Consider the following 21,418-nt stretch of genomic DNA (forward strand, 5'->3'; position numbering starts at 1 on the left):
TGGTTCTGCCTGCTTATACTTAAAAATAATTTAATAAAATGTGTATTTTTGAGAGAACCTTGAAGTATTATGAATTGTCCTGTATCTTGGAAGGGCATCTTTGTGTACAAAGCTGTTTATTTTTATGTAACCCAGTTATGTGGATAGCCTGGAAAGTACTTACTAGATTTGTGCAGCCATGTAAATAGAGTGTGTATTGGGGATTAGTTATAAATAGATGTAAGGGACACATTATCAATTTTTTGTAACTCACTGATGACCTGAAGCACTATTCATGAGCCTCCTCCTTGCTAATTTTGGGGTCACCTTTATAGCGTATCATTCTTAGCCTTGTTGCTGGGTCATTTCCTCACGAGTTTTTCCTAATCACTTCACCTGCCGTGCTTTTTTCCTTTTATTTTCAAGAGTCTCTCAAGGTTAGTTAATATTTATTATATATAATTATAAAACATACTTCCAACTATGATTAATATTTATATATGCATACAATTATATGTTTGTTCATTACGTAACCCAAAGGGGAATTCATCTTTGTGGCACTGGGGGACATGTAGACCTACATTTATATTTATGCATGCGTGTGTGCGTGCATGTGTGTATGCTTTATTAATGATGGCATGTGGCAGGCTTTTGATGTAAATTCCGTGAATATGAGTCTGGATATTAATGACCTTTTATTAAGGTCATTGACCCTGTTGTCAGCTAGCACAAATGCAAATAAATGACTCAGTCCTTCCACAAATATTGATCAATTCCCTCATTCCATGCCAAGCACTCCGCTCGTTACTATATGAGAACTGAATGAATGTTAGTTGATAGACCCATAACATATGGTCATTTATTTCTGTAGAATCATACACTTAGAAAATTCTTTTTAATAATTTTGTGCCTATTATCATCAAAAGTATTGAGTTCCACTTTGAGTCTTACTCTTTTTATACTGTTACATCTTTTTCTACTAACAAATAACCTTTTCTGTCCCTTTTTATTTTTTGTCCTTATCACTTTATAGATCAACCATCAACTTTTCATTTATTTTTATTTTAAAAAAATTATTTATTTGACAGAGAGATCACCAGTAGGCAGAGAGAGAGGGGAGGGAAGCAGGCTCTCTGCTGAGCAGAGAGGCCAATGTGGGGCTCAATCCTAGTACCCTGAGACCATGACCTGAGCTGAAGGCAGAGGCTCTAACCCACTGAGCCACCCAGGTGCCCCAATCATCAATTTTTTAGTCATTTATCCAGTTTATCCATGAATTTATCCAGTTCATTTTTTAAATGTATGCCATGTGCTGAGGATCCTGCAAGTTATTAAGAATCTTGAGTTACCAGGTGTGGAATCTGCTCCTGAAGCCAGAAAGGGAAAAGAAAGACAAGGCTTTATGGCTGTGTTGGTCCCAAGTTGCTCTCTCTTTAATTTTAGTTCTCTTCTAAATTTTACCTGGTCTTCACTTTATTCTACCTTGGTGCTTAAAATACAGTAAGTACACAATGTTTTATGAAATTAATAAGAATTTAAATGTTATATAATTTCTAGTCTGTTATCTTCTCACTTATTTCCCGTTTCTCCTTCCTTTCATTCTGGTCTTTGTTGACCTATCCTCTGTGTGTGCATGCGTATTTTAATCATCTGTCTTCTGTCTTCTGCTTCCTTTACTCTAAATGCCACTTCCTGTTTTCTTCTTACTCAATACATTTATTTGCCAGTTGCAGCCACTCCAGCCTTTGCCCCCACCTCTGTTGTTTAACTGAACTTATCCACCTTCTTTGGGTTTCTTTTCCTTCTGCATCTAATTCTTCTATTGTCCCAGAGCATCTTACTTTTTTGCTTCTCCATCCCACCTACCACGGCCTCTGTGTGCCCCCTGGTGTTGGGTAGTTCTGTCAGGTGTTTTATAGAATAGACTAGACTCTAGTTCTGGCAGCATCATCTGGGCTCTGAGAGGAAAGCTGTTGGGCAGAGATGATGATGAAATCTGACTCATTTCCACTTATTAACTTTCTCCTCAAGAAAGATGTGGCTGGTGCTCAGTGACAGGACTGTGTGAGATTGGAGGAGACAGGTGTGGGAAGGAAGACACATTCGATTTCACCTTGTCCATTTTTGCCCAGGGACAGCTGTCAGCAGGTGCTCATCATGGTAACGGAGAGCACTTACCCTTTCTTTAGTTCTGATCAGAAACAATCTTATTTATTAAAAGAAAAAAACTTAGGGTCTATAACATTTTGATCAGGTGACAAATTTTTGTCCAAAGTTAGAAAGTCTTGTAGTAATGACATCAGAGAATGTTGATATCCTGAAAAGATTGTAATAACTTAGATATTTTAAGTGTTTAGTTCCTAATTGCAGTGTCTGTTTTAGATGAAGTCCAATCTATCTCAGTAGTTCCAAGTTAATTTCAAGTCAAATCACCTTGGCCATGTCTCTTCTTTACTCAACCATTCTCTGCAAGGCACCATGAAAGCTATTAAAAACAAAAACCAAGATTGACCTAGTATCTTTCCATGTCTCTATGTATTTGGAAAGTGAAGGTTGAACACATGTATGAAAATCATGAGGCTGGATGTGTTTTAGGAAGGTATTGTAGACAGTATATAACATCTCCAGTTGGGTTGTGTGTGGAAATTACCTTTAACATACTTAATTAGGACTATTTACACTGAGTGGGGGAAAATACAGACATAAATAATCTGATATCAGGTCAAGCCTTCAGATTTTTATTTTAGGAATTACAAATAAGAGATTGTGGGCTTGTTTTAAAATGTAATCAGGTGTTAAGAGGAATTCATTATGAGTCCCATTCAGAGAAAGGGAATGTCACTGTTGGCTGATGGTAGGAAAGGCGGGACTTTATCTGGTTTTGAAGGTCTGGATGGGACTTCATTTTGCTCACTGTTGAATCTTGGGCAGCTAGAACAGCACCTGGTACGTATTTGATGAATAAATACTTGACAGATGAGTAATTTGTGAAGAGAAAGGGAAGAGCATTTCTGTTAGACGAGCCCTCTACCTCAGGAAGGAATGAATTTAGTTTCTCCGGGTGATAATCTGGGGTCTGCTCTGAAGAAGGTGAATAGTTCATGATAAATGTAGGTAGGTGAGGTAGGTCCCATGTTGGTATTTATGTGTTTATGCCTTGCCTACTTGTTCTGGAATCGAGACTTGATCTGATGGCTTACTCTTTTTTTTTTCTTTTTTTTTTTTTTTTGATGGCTTACTCCTAAACAGGGATGGAAGAGAACTTAGATAATCAAAGTTGTTTGAAAAACAAAAAAATTGATGATGTTCAGAATGAATTATGGTCATGTGTGCTTCCCTGCAAGGATGCCTTAATAAATGTGTGTGTATAAAATTCAAGACTGTGTTGAAGGAGCAGAGATTAGTCTGAAGTTTGAAGAAATTGTGCACACTGACCTATTGAATTTGGAAAGTGACAAAGAGGAAGCAGAGAAAATTTCAAAATTCTAATACTTGGCGATTTGACATAGTGACTCCTTTGGCTGAAAGGGGAAATGTGGAAGAGAAGCCAGAGAGACTGTGTGATAAACTCACTCATGGCACTTGGCATATTGATTGGTTTATATTCTTCAAATGTATTTATTTGTTGTCTTTTATAAGATGTGTGTGTTCATAGATAAAAAGTATGTTCCAATTTTCTTAGTTCAGAGCTTTTCAGGACATTGTAACAAAAACCAAAATCCTACATGATTTGAGTGTGTGAGTGTGTGTGTTTTACAGGCTGTTTCCAAGCTGCTTTGATATAAGGTTTATTTAAATTTCACCTTAAAAAAGTAGAAACTGTGTTGAGTTGCATCAATTCCCCCTTGCACCTTTCATTATGCATTAGCAATTAACTCAGCTTCTCTCAGGTTGATGAATTTGAACTTGATCAATTATCTGATAGTAATTACCAGCACAGAGTGATGATTATTGCTGAAGTAACATTCTTATTTCATTTCTCTATGTATCTAAGGCCCTTCTCAAAGACACACGTTTGTTTGCAGAATATGACTTACTCTTTTGGCTTCTGGCACTGAGGTCAAATTATTTTAGGTTTCTTAAATAGAGGAGTATTGAGGAAACAAATCCTCTGGTATTTTAAACTCTCTGGACATGGCCTTCTGGCCTCTAGGAGAAGGAATGAAGCCCAGTCTTTTCTCTTGTAGTGGGCTCAAACTCTGAGCTTTGTGTTTTTGGACAATTTCCTTTCCTTTTTATCAACTCCTGGCAGGGTTGACCTGAATTTTTCTCTCTCTCTTGGAGTCTGTGAGCCTCCCCATCAGGAAGATGCCTCTCTGCTGCTTTGATTCTTTAGCTTTCAAAGCACCTTTGGAATAGATATGTGTAGACTGAAAGGCTAGCCTTTGCTCTTCTGGGTTTTTGAGCTCTTCGGAGATAATTGAGAGAGAAGGTGTATGTGTTTGCTTGGACTGCTGTAGTGAAGTACTACAGACTGGATGACTTAAACAATAGACATTTATTTTCTCAGAATTCTTGGGGCTAGAAATCAGAGGTCCATGTGTCAGCAGGGTTGGTTTCTTCTGAGGGCCCTTCTTCTTGGTTTGTGGATGCTTTATCTTCTTCCTGTGTCTTCACATCATCTTCTCCTCTGTGTATGTCCCAACTTCTTATAGGAACATTGGTCCTATTGGTTTAGGATCTACCCTAATGACCTAATTTTAACTTAATTACCTCTTTTAAAGACTTTATTTCCAAACAGTGAAATTCTGAGGTAGTGAGGGTTATAGAATTTGGGGGGATGCAAAATTTTGCCTATAATAGACAAGTAGGACATTTGAGAAGCTTGAAAGATGATTAAGGAGAAATATATGAAAGGCAAAATAGAGAAAAGGAAAATAAAGACTTGTTTTCTTGCAAGGAATAATAAAAGCGTGTATGTGTGCCGTGTGTTAGAACTGACAGTATGTGTGTTAATATCGTCACAATATCCTCCCACCGTAACACAAGGTGCAAGATGCTATCCTTGATCTCAGATACCTTATCAAGACTCAGAGCTAAGTTTCCCGTCTTGCCCGAGGTCTCAGAGCTCAGGAGTGACTGAGCCTTCACTGGAATCCTTCCATACCAGAATCTGTCTGGTATTCTATTCATCGCCCGTGCAGGGAGGCAAAAAGAAAGTAAGCTTGCTTGGGCAAATTCCATGGCCTTTTGGGTGGTGTTTTGTTTTGGAAACTTGGAGGATAAGAGGCATCATCTTCCTTTCAGCCAGTTGTGTTCTTGTTAGTGTTAACATTGGTGGTGCAGACCGCAAACACAGGGAGCAAGCTGTAATTCTTTTGAGAAATAAAGATAAGTCTTGTTTATTGGAAAGTCATTTTATTATGCAAGGTTTCAAGCATAAAAACAGTAGAGAGTGGTACAGTCAACTCTTGTATTCCTAGTATGCAGGCTCAACAGTCATAAAGGTTTTACTAAAATGGCTTCATCTGTCCCTTCTTTGCTCTTAAAGGAAATCTCAGATAGGTTCCTTTCACGCTTTTTGGTATGTACCTTAAAAAAAGAGGGACATTTTCTGAGCTAATCTTCATGTCACTCAGACTTTCCTGATTGCCTCAAAAATGCCCTTTTACAAGTTGGTTTATTCAAATCAGAATCCAAATGTGCCATGTATTCAATATACTAAATTATGTCGGACAGTACATTTTCTTGCCTTTACTTCTTGTCTGTTGTGCAAAGTGATACTTTGTATCCCCTGGCTCTGCAGAGAATGCTGTGACTTGATTTATTCCAATGTATACTTTGTAGTAATGTTCCTTCGAAGTTTCAGAGCTCCTCTCTGGACAGAGCGTATAACAGCTCTTAAAAACAAAAACAGAAACAGTTCTGCCTTAGTTTTGAATGCATTTCCATGGTCTTAAAGAATCATGCAGATAATGATTTCTTTCTGTATACTAATTAACACCGTGCTATTCTTAAAAGGCTAAAACTTCTCAAGAAAAACGTCCAGAATAAGTAAATATAATAAACATGAAAGTTACAATGCATCTTTACAGAATGCATTGGTACACATGAGTACAACTTAAGGAACTTCTTTCATTAACATTGACTCATTACATTTTGTCCACATGGAACATTGTTTTTATGAGATTATTTTCCAACCATAACTCATGAATACCAAGCTGCTAAAACAAGTTGGTAAACACTTGCTTTTGTCAACCGTTATTTTTATAGTCAACAGGAATGCTGCTAATGTGAGTTAGCAAAGATTCTGAATGCAATTGTTTGTTGCCAGCTTTTAAACTATGACAGTCTTGTATTTGCTAACAACTTTGTCTCTCCCAATAGGTATAAATGACCAAGGATTGTACAGAGTTGTGGGGGTGAGTTCAAAGGTCCAGAGACTTCTCAGTATGTTGATGGGTATGCCTCTTTTCTAATCATTTTCCATGCATTATTTATTTATGTTCATTGACTTCACCACTTAATTTTTCATAGTAATGTACAGCATACTTGTGAATCCATTCTGTTCTTGTCCTGCCTGGATGAGCTTTCTCCTGAGCAGAGATAGCTGATGCAGAGAAGTAGATAAGTGTTCGCCTCGGCACAGATTATCTACTCCCTCTTTACTGATTAAGAAATGGTATGGGGAGGGGGGTGTGGAAAAAGAACGCAGGCTCATGGCTGAAGGTCTTCTTGCGCTTGCTTCTCAGAGGAGAGTAGCAGGCAAGCCTCTGCGATTTGCAGGGCTTCCAAATTGCCTGTCCAGAGTCTTGACAGTACATTTGGTTGGACAAGACCACTGGGACTCACTCATTTTTATGTTGCTTCCAAAACTGTCACTTGACAGCAAGGATCTGATTCTCCGGGATTCATTGGTATTCACAGTGGCTTGTTTGTAGTTTGCACCAGGCTCTTCTCCAGAACCATGCCTGCTCCATCTGTGCTGATAACACAGTGTTCTTTGGCATCGCAGGCTAGAGGAAGCCAGAAAGTGAATTCATTTCATTACCCCAGACATTACGTGAATGACAAAGCGCTTTTACATTACACACTGCTGTCATTTCAGTGCCACCTATAAGGGGCCCCACTTCTCTCCCCACCCCAAAGCAGGCTGCCTCTTGAGGAGTGATGATAAGTCATCAGGCTTGAGGGCCTGCATGTCAAACCAATCTGTCATTTTGACCTTGCTAAATATTAATTAACTTGATATCTCACTTTAATTAATCAATATTAACAATGCCCTTAGGTATGCTGTCAATGCATCTAAACCTGTCTGCATCTTAAAGCATTGTAGGGAAGACTCAGTTTTCGGAAGCATAAACCAAGATGAATCAAATCAACTGACATGTTGCAGATAGGATTGCTTGTTTGGCTGTATTTGAATTAAAGATTTAATAAGCAATAACCTTTTTTTAGCTATTAACCGCAGGAAAAATTGCCCGTCATCAGTTGGAGAGCTGTCTTAGAATACATTCGCTTTCATGAGCTGTTTTCATTTTCTGCCTCTCTGGTTTAACTTGGGTGTGTAATTTTGGCAGTCAGATTTTCCTTTTTACCATTAGTGAGCTCCAAATTAAATAGACTCAGGTTGCCAGTGGTTCAGTAGCAGCTGGAAGAATTTAATGGGACTCCAGCATCTGCTTTTAGTTAATTTTAAAATTAGAAACACTTCTCTCATTTCCAAGATGGTGTAATAATGATTAGAATTGGAAGACTGTTGGTATCAGAAGGGGTTATTTTGGCTGAAAGGCACACTTTGGCAGTAAATTGGTCACAAGGATCCTAGCATTATTTTTATTATCTTGTTCATGTTCAAGGGAAGTTCAAACAAGGGTGTCTCTGTGGTCACGCTGAAGTGTTAAGCTGTCTCAAAAGTTGTTCTTAATCTCATAAAATCCCACTTGATCTGCATCCCTGAACTAAGGTGGTAGTTTCCTCTGCTCATGGGAAATGTCTCAAGATAATCCTGAACTGGCAAGGTGTTTTAAAATACCTAAACCCTCAAAAATTCATGACCTGGAAAATGGTTTTCACTTTCCATGAGACTCAAGAGCAGAGAAGTCGGGGATACAAGCGTGATACAACCCGATTTCAGCTACTCACAAAGAAAATGCTGTGTTTTCCCAAGAAGTAATTCTTTAGGAAGTTGAAGAATTGATGAGAGGGAAAGATAATGACTTATTATCTCCTTATGGGGGGCAGGGGGGTGGGGGTGGGCGGGTCGGTCGTACAGAGTAGAAATTTTTTTTGACTTAATCCATAGATAATTCCTAGTATGAATTTAAAACTGCCAGTCACAAACCTTGCATTTTTATTAGGATTAATACCACTTTCTTGTTGCTTTGTTACCAACTCAAACTTTAAGCTCTTAACAGAATAGACTTATTAACTGTATCCCAATTTAAAATTCCTTTAAGAGATCTCTTTCCATCAAAAGAAAAAAAATCTCTCTTGATTCACTAAGTGTTCAAAACATGTAATTTATACCTCTTCCACAAAAAGGGATTTTAGAGTTTCTGCATATCTGCGTATACCCTGTCCCCTGGACATTCTTTGTTTCTATCTTTGCTCACCTTCCTATGGTGTTCCAGGGCTCTGTATCTTAAAGAGAAAAAAAAAAAAATTGGATGAGTTCACCAGAGTTTTAGCTTTGCTCTTTTAAATGCATTCATAATTCCTCCCCTCTAGAGGAGTTAGTTCTAATGATTTTACTGCCCATTGTGGTACGAGGCAGTTATTATTATTTATTTTTTAGGTTACCATTTCTCTAGGTAGTGCTTATCTCAAATTTGAATTTTTCAAAGTACAATTCCTGTGTAATGCTTTTGTTCTTTGAAGAGACAAGAAATTAATTTTTTAGTATCTGAGGAAAAATTCCAAGACGTTTACTATTTTTTTGACAACTTCCATTTACTTGGTTTCTTTAGTTCTGGAGAGCTAATTATTTACTTGGATGTTTTTCTGTTATTGCCAGTTTCTATGTAACATATTTGTATATTGTTTGAAATGTTTTAAGTATATAAGTACGCTTGTGTAAATGTGATAATTTCTAAAGAAAGGATGCATGCTTAGTATCTTGCATGCTTTCTTCACCTGTCTTGTTTTTTGGTGTGTTTTCACTCCTTGTATTTAAGATTAAAATAAGAAGTGTTTCTTTCCATTCTTTTCCTCTCCCATCTTCTCTCCACACCCCCTTTTCCTCCACCCCATTTTTCTCTCTTCTTCTCCGCCAACCAGAAATCCTAATGACAGTGGACCATACAGAGTCCTCTAAATAGGCCTGTCATCTCCACTCCTCCCGGTCAGGTCATGGTGATGGGTGTTGTTTGTCTTCTCAGTCGTCTTCCATTCTGGGAGCAGAAGGTAGAGGTCTGCTACATTTCCTGGACCAACCTCCTTAAGTTTAAAAAAAACCAAAAAACAAAAAACAACCCAAGTGAACAATTGTCTTCATTCCCTTTCCAGGTGTTTTTCTTTCCTTCCCCTTTTGCCCTAACAGAGGGCATGCACAGACATGGTTTTGTAAAAGTTGTTTGTTTAAATAGAAACTTGGAGCACTTGGGGAGGGAAGGGAGAAATATCAGATGAGGTGTCTTTGGGTGAGTCATGGATTTTTAGTAAATGGGGTGAGAATATAACAGATTAATTACAATAGCTATTGGTAGGTATGAACTGAGATGGGTTAGAACTGTCAGTATTCTTCCCACCTCCCCACTGAACAATGAAAACATCAGAGCAGGGTGGGGAAATGGTGAGAAAAATGTGGTGGTAGCTTACGTGTGCTGGTGAATTTGGTGGTTATTTCTAAATTTAACTTGCAAAACAGGCTGGATGATTTTATCTTTAGACACAGAAGCATAGAAAACAAGAAATAAAACTAATTTAGAAGTTTTACTGTATAAAATATTACCTTGTTTATTTGTAGGACAACTTTTTTATATAGATTGGAGGAAAAAAGTAATGTAGGTGAAAAAAATTCTGATTTTGATTATAAAGAATGTCCTCAAAATTCATTCAATCAGCGTGCTCCATCAAGTACTTTAAAGTGGGGCCCAAGTCAATATTCAGAAGGGTGTCAGCACTTTGTATTTAGGTGGGGCCAAAAATTTCCAGTTTCAAAAAAAAGAACACTGGTTACATAATTATGAAACATTAGCCCAAATAAAAAGTCAACTATTTGTATCTGTGCTTGTTAGAGTTTTAACTAATCCCTAAGGGTGTTGTCCCTTGGTCAGAAAGGAAGCAAAATTCCTTCCTTGTTTAAAGTAGAACATATATTCTGATATGAACACTCAGGTGCATTTGTAAGTTTGAATCCCAAATAAGTTATTAGCAAATGTACCTGGTCCCAGTGCCTCCACTGATTGTAAAGACTGCTAGGGATGATTGAGTTATTTGAAAACAGTGAAAATTTAATAGAGGATTAGTACCATGGGCACTGTGTAGTCATTAGCTTCTGATATGACAGCTACTTCTTATCCTGTGAATTCAAAGGATGGCTTGTTTTTCCATAGAAAGAATATTATCCTCAAAATATAGACTGATTATTTGATAGAAAGATGAAAATAAAAGATTTCCTTTAGAAGCCTCCTGATTTTAAAATGCTGATTTTCCAGTAGCAAGTTGATTGAAAATGTTATCTGACTTGTATGTTAAAATGAGATTTAAATAATTGATTTAATGAGAGAGAGAATATTCAGTTACTGAAGTAATTGGTTGGCAAAGCCTTTAGAACAGAATTATTTAGTCCTAGTTATAAAGGATTGCACCTTTAATCAGGGTGCTTAATTTGATTTCTTGAATGTATCTCCGGCTTGTCTGACAAGCTCAGTAACAAATGAGTTCTGAATTGTAGGAACCGATCAAAATGTAATCAGTGTCAATTGCCATTGTTGTAGTTTATTGCACGTTGCTGTCAGTCGCTGTAATCAAGAACTGTTGAAGTGCTTTAAAAAGTCTCCAGACTTTGGAGTAATTGACTTCCTATGTACGATGCTATGGCTGTGGAAGAATCATCACTTCCGGTTTTACTTTGTTTTCAGAAAGTTTGAGAGTAACATTGAGTCACCTTCTATCCTTCCTCCTGCCCAAGTCCAAGCTATATCAGTGACGTGTCTGCCTGAACGCAGGGGTCCCATTCTGACAGGCTTTTCTTTTCAGTGCCTTTCAGGAGGAAATAACTAACAAGACGTTTCCTCCCCCATATAGACAAATACAGTGTAAGGGCGGGAAAAAAGGAGCCTGAAACAACTCGTTTTCTTAGGTCTTAGTTGAAACCTCATTCCAGAGCGAGGGAGAAATAAAATCTCTTCCAGGAATGTCTCATTTTTTTCCTTTGGATGATAGGAGTGTAGAAAACCAGGCAAGTTCTGTTGATTGTTTAATATCACTCATCATAACCCATTTGCTGCCCCCTCCCTTTGAGTCGAAACCACCTCTGAACGCTTATACTTCTAGTGACTCAGCTGTGGTAATTGCCTACTCATTTAAACAATTTATGGGAGTCTGTACACATTCCTGATGTGCTTTGCCGCTCTTCAGAGTTCTGTGAGAGCGTTTACTTGATTTCCATGGTGCAGACAAAAACCTGAAATTCAGACAGGTTTGAAACTGACTTGGTTTGGGTGATGTAGAGAGCTACTCCGGGTGGTGACGGGATTTAAGCCCGGGTTTGTGATAACATGCCACCGCACCCCACCCCCGCCATGCCAAGCCAACAGCCGGGTGCAGTAGTCCAGCCTTAGAAGGATTAAAGGTATTACCCTATCCAGAGTACTGGCCTTTCCCTTTTGCACCATTCTCTCCTTTTATTTCAACTACGGCTAACTTTCTCCTTTTCAGACTTTATTACCTCCCTACCCCTTCCATTTGTTTGTTTGTTTGTTTAAGCCCCACATCTTTTTCTATCTACTTTTTTAGCTATCTGAAAGGGCATTTGGAAGAAGCACATCATTAACACTTTTAGGACAAAGAAAACTGGTTTCATTCAGAATGAATGTCAGAAGTTTTGCATAGAGGCTTCTGATAAGTGTTTCTTAGATGAGCGTATTAACTGTGATGTTCATGGGAAAGTTGAGTTTTACTGGGCGTATCATTGTATTGTTATTTTGGTGGCTCATGCGCTAATCTTCAGAAAGGTACTAATGTTGAGTCCAGAGCTTAGAAGCCTGGGACCAAACTTACTGTCCTTTTCTTCCCACTGACGTGTTGCCATTTTGCTGTTAACAGTGCTGTTTCCTTTGTCATAACACGTGTGATGACCGTAATGCCACCCGAGACACAGTAAAATATGTAGACACTGCCAATGCCACACAGTCGAAGCCACGGCTGCTGAGTATTGTCTTCAATAATAGTAATAAGTGTCCACATCACGGTCATCATGGCTGTGTATGCTTTGAGTTGGGGATCCTGAAATGCCTCACTCTTCCAGGCCTCCCCTTCTCTCCGCTCCATCTTGTCCTGATCCTTTGATCTCCACGACAGATCTTCTGAAGTTGCTTAGGAATGTATAATAATAAGATTTTTAAAAAAAATTTATTTATTTGTCAGAGAGAGAGAGAGGGAAAGAGAGCAAGCACAGGCAGGGAGAGAGGCAGGCAGAGGCAGAGGGAGAAGCAGGCTCCCCGCGGAGCAGTGAGCCCGATGCGGGACTCGATCCCAGGATGCCGGGATCACGACCCGAGCCGAAGGCAGCTGCTCAACCAACTGAGCCACCGAATAATAGAACACAGCTTAACCCAGAAAAAACTGTGTGTGTTTTCATAAGAAATCCCAGAATTAATTATTTGTGGTTTGGCCATTTAAAAGTGGAAGCTTTGTGAGCCATTCGGGGGCGGGGGGGTGTTGAATGTTCTGGTTTCTAATTATTGGTTTTTTGTTTGTTTGTTTGTTTGTTTTGCTTGCTTGTTCACTAGACGTAAAAACATGCAATGAGGTGGACCTGGAGAATTCCATAGATTGGGAAGTGAAGACAATAACAAGTGCCCTAAAACAGTACTTGAGGTAAGCTCCTCTCAGTGACAGAAGGGAAGCGTGTGCACCTGGGCATCTAACACACGGCAGATGCAGACTCTGCCTGGAGAGATCAGTCATTGAGTTAAACCTTAGGAGAAAGGGGGACATTTATGTGGGATCTGTGTCTTTAAAAGTGTGCCAAGTAGTAGCTGCACGTCAGTTGTTAGGTAAGTTGCAACACAATTGGAATAGACTTGATTTTTGAAATGATGTCTACGGTAGACATGAGTTTTAGGAGATAAGTGTTAGGAAACAGTGAGGAAGAAGGCTATTTCCTGAATTCGTTTAATCTTTTAGGCAAAATTGAAGATTTTTGTTCGTTTAAATTTAAATCATTGAACTTAGAGGCTTCTAACGATAACACGTAAATATAAAGTTATTCAAAAAGAAGTTCGCTTGAGATGTTAAGCTCAAGTCTTATATTTATTATGGAAGATATTTAGGACAGGGTTAGACAAGGGTTCAGCATCTCTGTAGGTCATTACCCTTTGTATAAAAAAGAAAGGAATGTAATGATAAAAAGCTTGAGATTAGATGAAGAACAATACCACGAGAGGGGAAAAAAGAAGTGAGTAAAAGAATGGAAAAAAGAACATGACTGTAATTCCTCTGCTGTGGTGCTCGGGGGGACTTTGATCTTTGTGTGGCAGACCCATGGCAATGCTTCCTCAGGACTGACTCTTGGTCACCAGCACATCGGATTGTGTTTCAGGTATCTCTTATTTGGGTTTGAATGAGCACATGAAATGAACTGCTATTCCCTATTTTCATATTTTACGCAATCCTTCCATTTGAAAAATTCCAAGTCGGTAACCCATGGAGGTTAGTATGCTGAATCCCCATGGCCCCATTACCCTGCATCTATAGTTATCAACGTCCTACCCCTCATTTCTTCAATCTCCCTACCTGCTACTTCTTTTGGATACTTTTTGAAGGATTTTCTAAAACGTCATATTGCTGCCCCCATAGATTTGTAAGTATATGCCTACAAAAAGCTAAGGACTTAAAAAAGACAATATAAAAGATAAAAAGAATGCCATGATCATACCCAACAGAATTAATATTATCCAGTACGGAGTCCATGTTTGATTTTTTTACTGATTTTGTTTTTCAAAAGGTCTTTTCATATTTATTTAAATTCCTACAGGGTTTGAATAATGTCAACACATTTCATTTGATTGATATGTTTTAAGTCACTTTTAATCTGCACAGTCACCTGCCTCTGCACAGCTTTCTTCTCCCTCAGCATTGTTGTATGTTTCTTTATAAACCTGGCTCCTTTTTCTTTTTTTTATTCTTATTTTCTTAACGATTTGTTTATTTTAGAGAGGGGGCGAGGGGCGGGGCAGAAGGAAAGGGAGAGAGAGAGTCTTAAGCAGACACCGCATTGAGAACGGAACCCAGTGTAGCGCTTGGTCTCACAACCTCGAGATCCTGACCTGAGCTGAAACCAAGAGTCCGATGTTCAACTGACTGTGTCCTCCAGGTCCCAACCTGGGTCATTTTTTAAGTAGAAATGGCAGATTGTGTCCTGGTGTTATTTAATGTGTTTCTCTAGCCGTCAGATTTCTTGTAAACAGTTAAATCTATAGAATTCATTAGATTCAGAGAATGTTTTTAAGATATTGATTTATTCCAAGACTACATCGTAGTGGTAACATATTAGAAAGCCTGTTACCTGGTTGTCCCACTTTTTTGCCGCCCCCCCCCCCCATTGATTGATTTATTTTAGAGAGGGAGAGAGCCTGAAAGAGTGCTAGCGTGGGGAGGGGCAAAGAGAGAATCTCAAGCAGACTCCCCACTGAACATGGAGCCCAACATGGGGCTTCATCTCACAATCCTGAGATCATGACCTGAGCTAAAATCAAGAGTCGGACACCCCAACCAACTGAGCCACCCCAGTGTCCCTGGTTGTTCCACTTTTTAATGAGATTTAAATTTATCAATGGATAGATGTGTATTACCTATTTTTGAGTATTTTATTTAAATAAGTTATTTTTAACCACTGCTTATAATTTTTTTTCTTAAACTGTGAAGTACATTATTATTGTCCCTAGTTGATAAAGGAATAAAATTAATGCTTAATCTATGTGTTAATGTCTCCCTATCTGCCACTGATAGTGAATAGCTCGTTTGGATGAGAATTACGACAAAATGAATCTTCTTAGCTCCCACCTGGGTATTAGAATGTAAGCTTCCTGAGGACAGGCATCTTATGTGTCTTGTTTATTGTACTATCTCCAGCATCTAGAGCTGTACCTGTCACCAGGATATGAGGCTTCTTGACTGGGGAGATTTTGCTTCCCCTAGGAGATAGCAATGTCTGGAAATATTGTTGGTTGCCATGATTGCTGGAAAGGGGGTGGCTTCTAAACATCCTACAGTGTGGGAAGCAACCTATCATTGTCTCTAAAGGTACAGAATGTTAGTGGTGCTGAGATTGAGAAAGCCTGTAAGAGATGGATGAAGGAAAGGATGGGAGATGGATATAAAAATACAGTGAGCTGCACATGTTACTTGACGAGCAAAGGGTGCTGGCACTCCAGGAGGTAGCTTTAAACACGTTTTATTCTTTAGTAAATTCATGGCTAAAACACTTAAAGGGATTGACCAAGGGGACTCAGTTATTGGTGGGAAACTAAAGGCAAAAATCCAGTTGTTTTATAATAAATTGTATGAGTGTTTTTTTCTTTTTCTTTTTCTTTGTTTCTTTCTCTTTCTTTTATTTTTTACCCTGTTCCACATGGTTCTTTTTTCCTGGTGGGGTAAGTAGTTTAATAAACTTAGAGGATCTTTTTATTGAGCACCGCACATAAAATTTCTTTTTGGTTCTTGATGCTTTCTGAAGCTAGTCCCTTACTGTTCCTGGTCTTATGTTGCTTTTTCTGCCTTTTTCTCTCGTTACATTGCTTTATCCTTCTGAATTCTGCTTTGAAGCAAACATTGCCTACAGAACAACATTATGAGATGCTATTATTATATAACTTCCCTCCTAACAATATACACAGTCTGCCTGAATGTGATAAAGTGATTATCATAAAATGGCAGATGCCTTGGGAGATTTTGAAAGTTAGGTTGCTGTTCTTTCCCCTTGTTATTTTTAGCAACTAAAAATGCAGTAATTAGGATTTAAGTAATACTTTCTCTGGTGATGCACCAAAGGGGAGAAGATGGAGATTTTATTTTGGCTATCTGGTCTGGCCTGCGCCCGTGCATTTCTTTCAGCACAGGAGGTAATATGGTGTGATGGTCAAGAGCATGGTGGGAGCCAGCCTGTGTGGTTTGGAATCCCAGCTTTGTCACCTCAGGTACCCTAGCACAAAGTTGAATATAGCTTTTCTCACCAAAAAAAGCTGTTGCTCTTGAATTCTTGTCACTGCAAATAACCCAGCCATCTTATTGGTTGGAAGACTGGAGATGTTAGAAGGGAAGTAGCCAAACCCCTAAAACGCTAAGAGAAGGATAAAGATGTGCAGCAGATACATGTTTGGCATCTTCGTATTTCTTCTACTGACCTGAGACAGAAATTCCTTAGTTTCCTGTGTTTTAGAGGGCTGGGTCCCAGCTCCGTGATGGATGACCTGCCTGTTCAGACCGTAATTTTGATTTCCAGCAATGTGCGCATCCCAACGGTTTTCCATTGTGAGGGGACAAATGAGCGGTTTTGTGAGGTTTTTCGTGAACTGATTTGACCTAGAAGAAACTTTTAAAGCCTGGAAATTGGAGTGGAACTTTTCGGGAAGAAAGTGCCAGCTTAGATAAATATTATGATTTATATTCATAGACAGATCCCAAAGGGTGGCAAAGGGAGGTAGCTTTAAACCTGTTGGATGGCAAGTTGAGAGATACAGTTATTCGGTTTGATACATTTTGTATGGAGAATTTGTCATGTTTATTACTGCCTCCCTACCATCAACAATATTTAATACTTGCTATTTATGCTGTATTGACTAGCGGACATATGACAATGGTAGAACTAGCTCATAGAAGGTATTTCGATGCAAATTCATTTTTATTGGAAAAGAAGTTCTCCCTCTGGCTTTTCTAAGTGTTCTCCCCCCCCACCCCCCATTTTCTTTTCAGGACTATTTAGCTGGCCTTCTATGCCAAGTCATCATTTTCCTTCCTTGCCATTTTTCACATATTTTGAAACAAAACCTGAAGATTTACTTCTTTTTATTTAGGCTATGGTTTAATTGATTTTATTTTTCTTCTTTAAATGAGAGTGTAGGAGATGAAGGGGAGGGAGAGAGGAAATAAGAAAGAGCTTTTCTTCACTAGGGCTTTAAGTTTTAATTGATGTGCCTGTTGTCAGTGTGTGTGTATGTGTGCGCGTGCGTGCATGTGCATATGCAGTGGTATCCTAAGTTGTATGTAAGGAATATGACCTGTAGATAAATATATATATATATATTTTTTTCCAACAAAAATTAGAAGGATTTTTAATTTCCAAGTCCTCTGGAATGCAAAATTAATGCAATGTAAATGGAAAGATCTAATTAATAAATTTAACAAGTCAAAATAATTTTGTTACATAAATTAACCCATTTATTATAGGCTAGCAATGTTTCAAATGGTGGCACTTCTACTGCTCTTTCAACTCCTTCAGTCTTCTGATGGCAGACTTTACTGTGATGGCAGAAGTGGTGTTGTAGGTCCAGGCTCCACCAGCGACGGTTTTCATGCAGGAGCCACAATGCCAGATCCCCACAGCTCGTCTTTTCATCTTGGTTTTGCCGCAGAAGGAGCAGGTGTACTTGGCATGCTGGCTTATCTCCATCTTCTTCACCATCTTCCTGAGGGAGGCACCATAACGGGTCCCCTATTTGCCCACAATTCCGACCTTCTTGGTGTGTTTAGCCATGTCTCCCTAAACTAGGTCTGAGCCCAGAGAGTGTAAATATATTTTTACATCTGTTTTATTTGTTTTTTAAGCAGCTTTACTGAAGTGAATTTGATCTGGGTAAACAGTGTATTTTATAGTGTACATCCTGGTGAGTTTGACACATGCACACACCTGTTAAGCAGACACTGTAATCAAGACAGTGACCCTCACCACTACCCCCTAAAGTTGCCTCCTTCCCCCGAGGAATCCCTCCCTCCCACCCTTCCCTTTTTCCTCCCTCATTCCTAGGCAACAACTGGCCTGTTTTCTGTCACTGTACATTAATTTGCATTCCTTAAAATTTCATATAAATGGAATAAAAATATATCTTCTTTAAAAAAAAAATCTGGGTTCTTTCATTTAGCATTATTAGAGGGTTCATTTATGCTGTAGCATGTGCCAGTAGTTTATTCCTTCTTGTTGCTAACCAGTGTTCCATTGTAGGGATACATCACAGATTTTTTTTTTTTTAAGATTTATTTATTGGAGAGAGAGAGAGAGAGAGGGGACACATGAGTGGGGGAGAGGAGCAGAGGGAGAGCGGGGGAGAGACTCAAGCGGACTCCCCACCGAGCATGGAGCCCGATATGGAGCTCCCTGTCAGGACCCTGAGATCATGACCTGAGCTGAAATCAAGAGTTGACTTGAGCCCACTGAGCCACCCAGGTGCCCCTCTGCCACAGATTTTTTAAAAAATCCATCCAATCTGGGAGGAAAAATAAAGCTCTGAAAAAAAAACCAACAAAAACAAAAACAAAAAAACAAAACAAAAAAATCCATCCACCTCTTGAGGGATCTTTGGGTTGTTTGTAGCTTCTGGCTATTACAAATAAAGCTGCCAAAATCCTTTCTGTACACATCTTTGAGTAAGGCTTATATTTCTCTTGGGTCAAGCCTAGGAGTGAAATGTCTGTCTACTTCTATATTGGTTGTATGTTTAACATTTTGGGAAACTGACAAACTTTTTTTTTTTTCCCTAAAATGGTTATATTTTTTTTGCATTCTCACCCTTAATGTGCAGGAGTTCCATTTCCTCTGCATCATTGTCAACTCTTGATATGGTCCATTTTCTTCGTTTTAGCCATTCTTTTTTTTTTTTTTTAAGATTTTTTATTTATTTATCAGAGTGAGAGAGGGAGAGAAAACGAGCAGAGGCAGACAGAATGGCAGACAGAGGCAGAGGGAGAAGCAGGCTCCCTGCTGAGCAAGGAGCCCGATGTGGGACTCAATCCCAGGATGGTGGGATCATGACCTGAGCCGAAGGCAGCTGCTTAACCAACTGAGCCACCCAGGCGTCCCTCGTTTTAGCCATTCTAAAGGTGTACAGTGGTATCTCGTGCTGTGAATTTTCACTTCCACAATGACCGAAAATCTTAAACTTTTCTATGTGCGTATATGCTATCTCTGCATCTTCTTGGGTGAAAAGTTTGTATTCTTCCATGCAATTAAAGAAACTTGTTGCCTTATTATATTTTGGTAATTTTTATCCTTATTTTGGATACAAATTTTTCCTCAGCTGTGTGCTTTGCAAATGTTTTCTTCAGTCTGTGACTTGTCTTTTCCTTCTCTCAATAGTGTCTTTCAAAGAGCATCAGTTTTGATGAAGTTCCAGTTTATCAGTTTTTCTTTTTTTGAATTGTCTGTTTGGTGATGTATCAAGACGTCTTTGCCTAATCCAAAGGCACAAAGGTTTTCTTTTATATTTTCTTCTAGAAGTTTTATAGTTTTAGGTTATACTCTTAGATCTATGATCTGTTTTGAGTTCATTTTTATTTAAGATATGAGATACAGATCCAAGTTTGCTTTTGAATATGAGTGCCCAATTATTCTAATACCATTTATAGGAAGAGCTGTCTCTTTCCTCCTGAACTCTCTATTGAGATGAGCATACAGTTTTTCTATTTCAGTTTGCTACTGTGGCGAATTGCATTCATTTTGTTTAAATATTAAGACAGTACCACATTTGTATGATAAACCCAACTTGGTCATGATGTATTATCCTTTTATTTATCTTGTTTAATTTGAATCTTGTTGATTTTATTTGCCTTTGCTTATTCAGGGTTTAATTTCCTCTTTTTTTTTTTTTTCTGACTCCTCAAGATTGAAAGTGAAGTCATTGGTTTAAGACCTGTCTCCTTATATAGGTGTTGATTGATACAAATTTACCCCTAAATACTGCTTTACTAATAGTATCCCTTAAATTCTGATATGTTGTGTTTTCATTTCCATTTTGTTCAAAATACTTTATAGTTTCTCTTTCTTTGGGGTTTCCCAGATCTCTTTCTGTTACTAATTTTTAATTCAATTTTTATTGTAATCAGTGAAATAGCTGGTATAAATTAAACCCTTTTTAATTGATTGAGATTTGTTTGACAGCCTGAAATATGGTTTATCATGATAAATGTTCCATGAATACTGGGAAAGAATGTCTTTTCTGCTCCTTTTGGATGGAGTATAATTTAGATGAGAGACATATCAGTTAGGTAAAATTGGTTGATAGTTTTATTCAAATCTTCTGTATCCTGATTTCTTTGTCTACTTGTTATATCAGTTATTTAAATGGAGAAGTATTTAAATCTCCAGCCATAGGTGTGGATTTGCCTGTTTCTTCTTTAAGTTCCATCAGTATTCGCTTTATGTATTTTGAAACTCTTGTTATTATTAGACACATTAACACGATTGTTATGCCTTGATTTTTTTTTTTTTTTTTTTTAAATTTGACAGAGATCACAAGTAGAGAGGCAGACAGAGACAGAGGGAGGGGGAAGCAGGCGGCCCACTGAGCAGAGAGCCTGATGCAGGGCTTGATCCTTGATCTGAGCCGAAGGCAGAGGTTTTAACTCAATGAGCCACCCTGGCGCCCCTGTCTTGTTGATTAATTGTCCTCCTTAGTAATACAAAATGAACTCCTTTATCCCTGCCTTTTTTTTTTTTTTTTTTTTTTGGCTTTTGTATATGTCTTAAATTTTTGTGTGTCTATGTCTTTGATTTTTCTTTTTTCTTAAGCATTTGGAGAGGGATTTCTGGGTTACATGATTTAAATCTCTTAAAGATTTTTAATATCTTGCCAGATTGCCCTCCAGGAAGACTGTGCAGATTGATACTTGTCTAAGTGTTCTTTAAGTGTTTTTACAGAGTTCAGAGATCTGGATTTTTATAATTTAAGATATGTATACAGATTGAACTGCAGCGTTCTGTTGACCACAGGACAAAATACACTACCATTTGTGTTATCTGGTTGGTAGAAGGTTAAAATTATATGGGCATTTTTCACATTGTTACATATTTCATATCTCTTTTATTTTGTACACATAGGTCAAAAATGGACATCATATTTCTGTAATAGAGATTTGTAAGAGGAGAGGATATGATCTTTGTTTAAAGTTTTTAATGTTTTCTTTTTTTTAATATTTTTTTATTTTTTAATAAATATAATGTATTATTAGCCCCAGGGGTACAGGTCTGTGAATCGCCAGGTTTACACACTTCACAGCACTCACTGTAGCACATACCCTCCCCAATGTCCATAACCCCACCACCCTCTCCCAACCCCCCCCC

The 21,418-nt window shown here is 38.3% G+C and overlaps 1 protein-coding gene and 1 pseudogene across 1 annotated transcript in view; one reads left to right on the forward strand and one right to left on the reverse strand.

The window, feature by feature from the left end:
* Nucleotides 1-21,418, forward strand: part of ARHGAP10 (Rho GTPase activating protein 10) — a 314,545-nt gene that overhangs the window by 178,429 nt on the left and 114,698 nt on the right. Inside the window, exons 14-15 of the mRNA XM_059373466.1 lie at nucleotides 6,307-6,381; nucleotides 12,876-12,963. Of these exons, the coding sequence (XP_059229449.1) occupies nucleotides 6,307-6,381; nucleotides 12,876-12,963 (163 nt within the window). The remainder of the gene's footprint in view (nucleotides 1-6,306; nucleotides 6,382-12,875; nucleotides 12,964-21,418) is intronic.
* LOC132000068 (large ribosomal subunit protein eL43-like) lies at nucleotides 17,561-17,839 on the reverse strand (annotated as a pseudogene).

This window comes from Mustela nigripes, chromosome 1 (genome assembly GCF_022355385.1).
Source record: "Mustela nigripes isolate SB6536 chromosome 1, MUSNIG.SB6536, whole genome shotgun sequence".
NCBI classification, from domain to species: Eukaryota; Metazoa; Chordata; class Mammalia; order Carnivora; family Mustelidae; genus Mustela; species Mustela nigripes.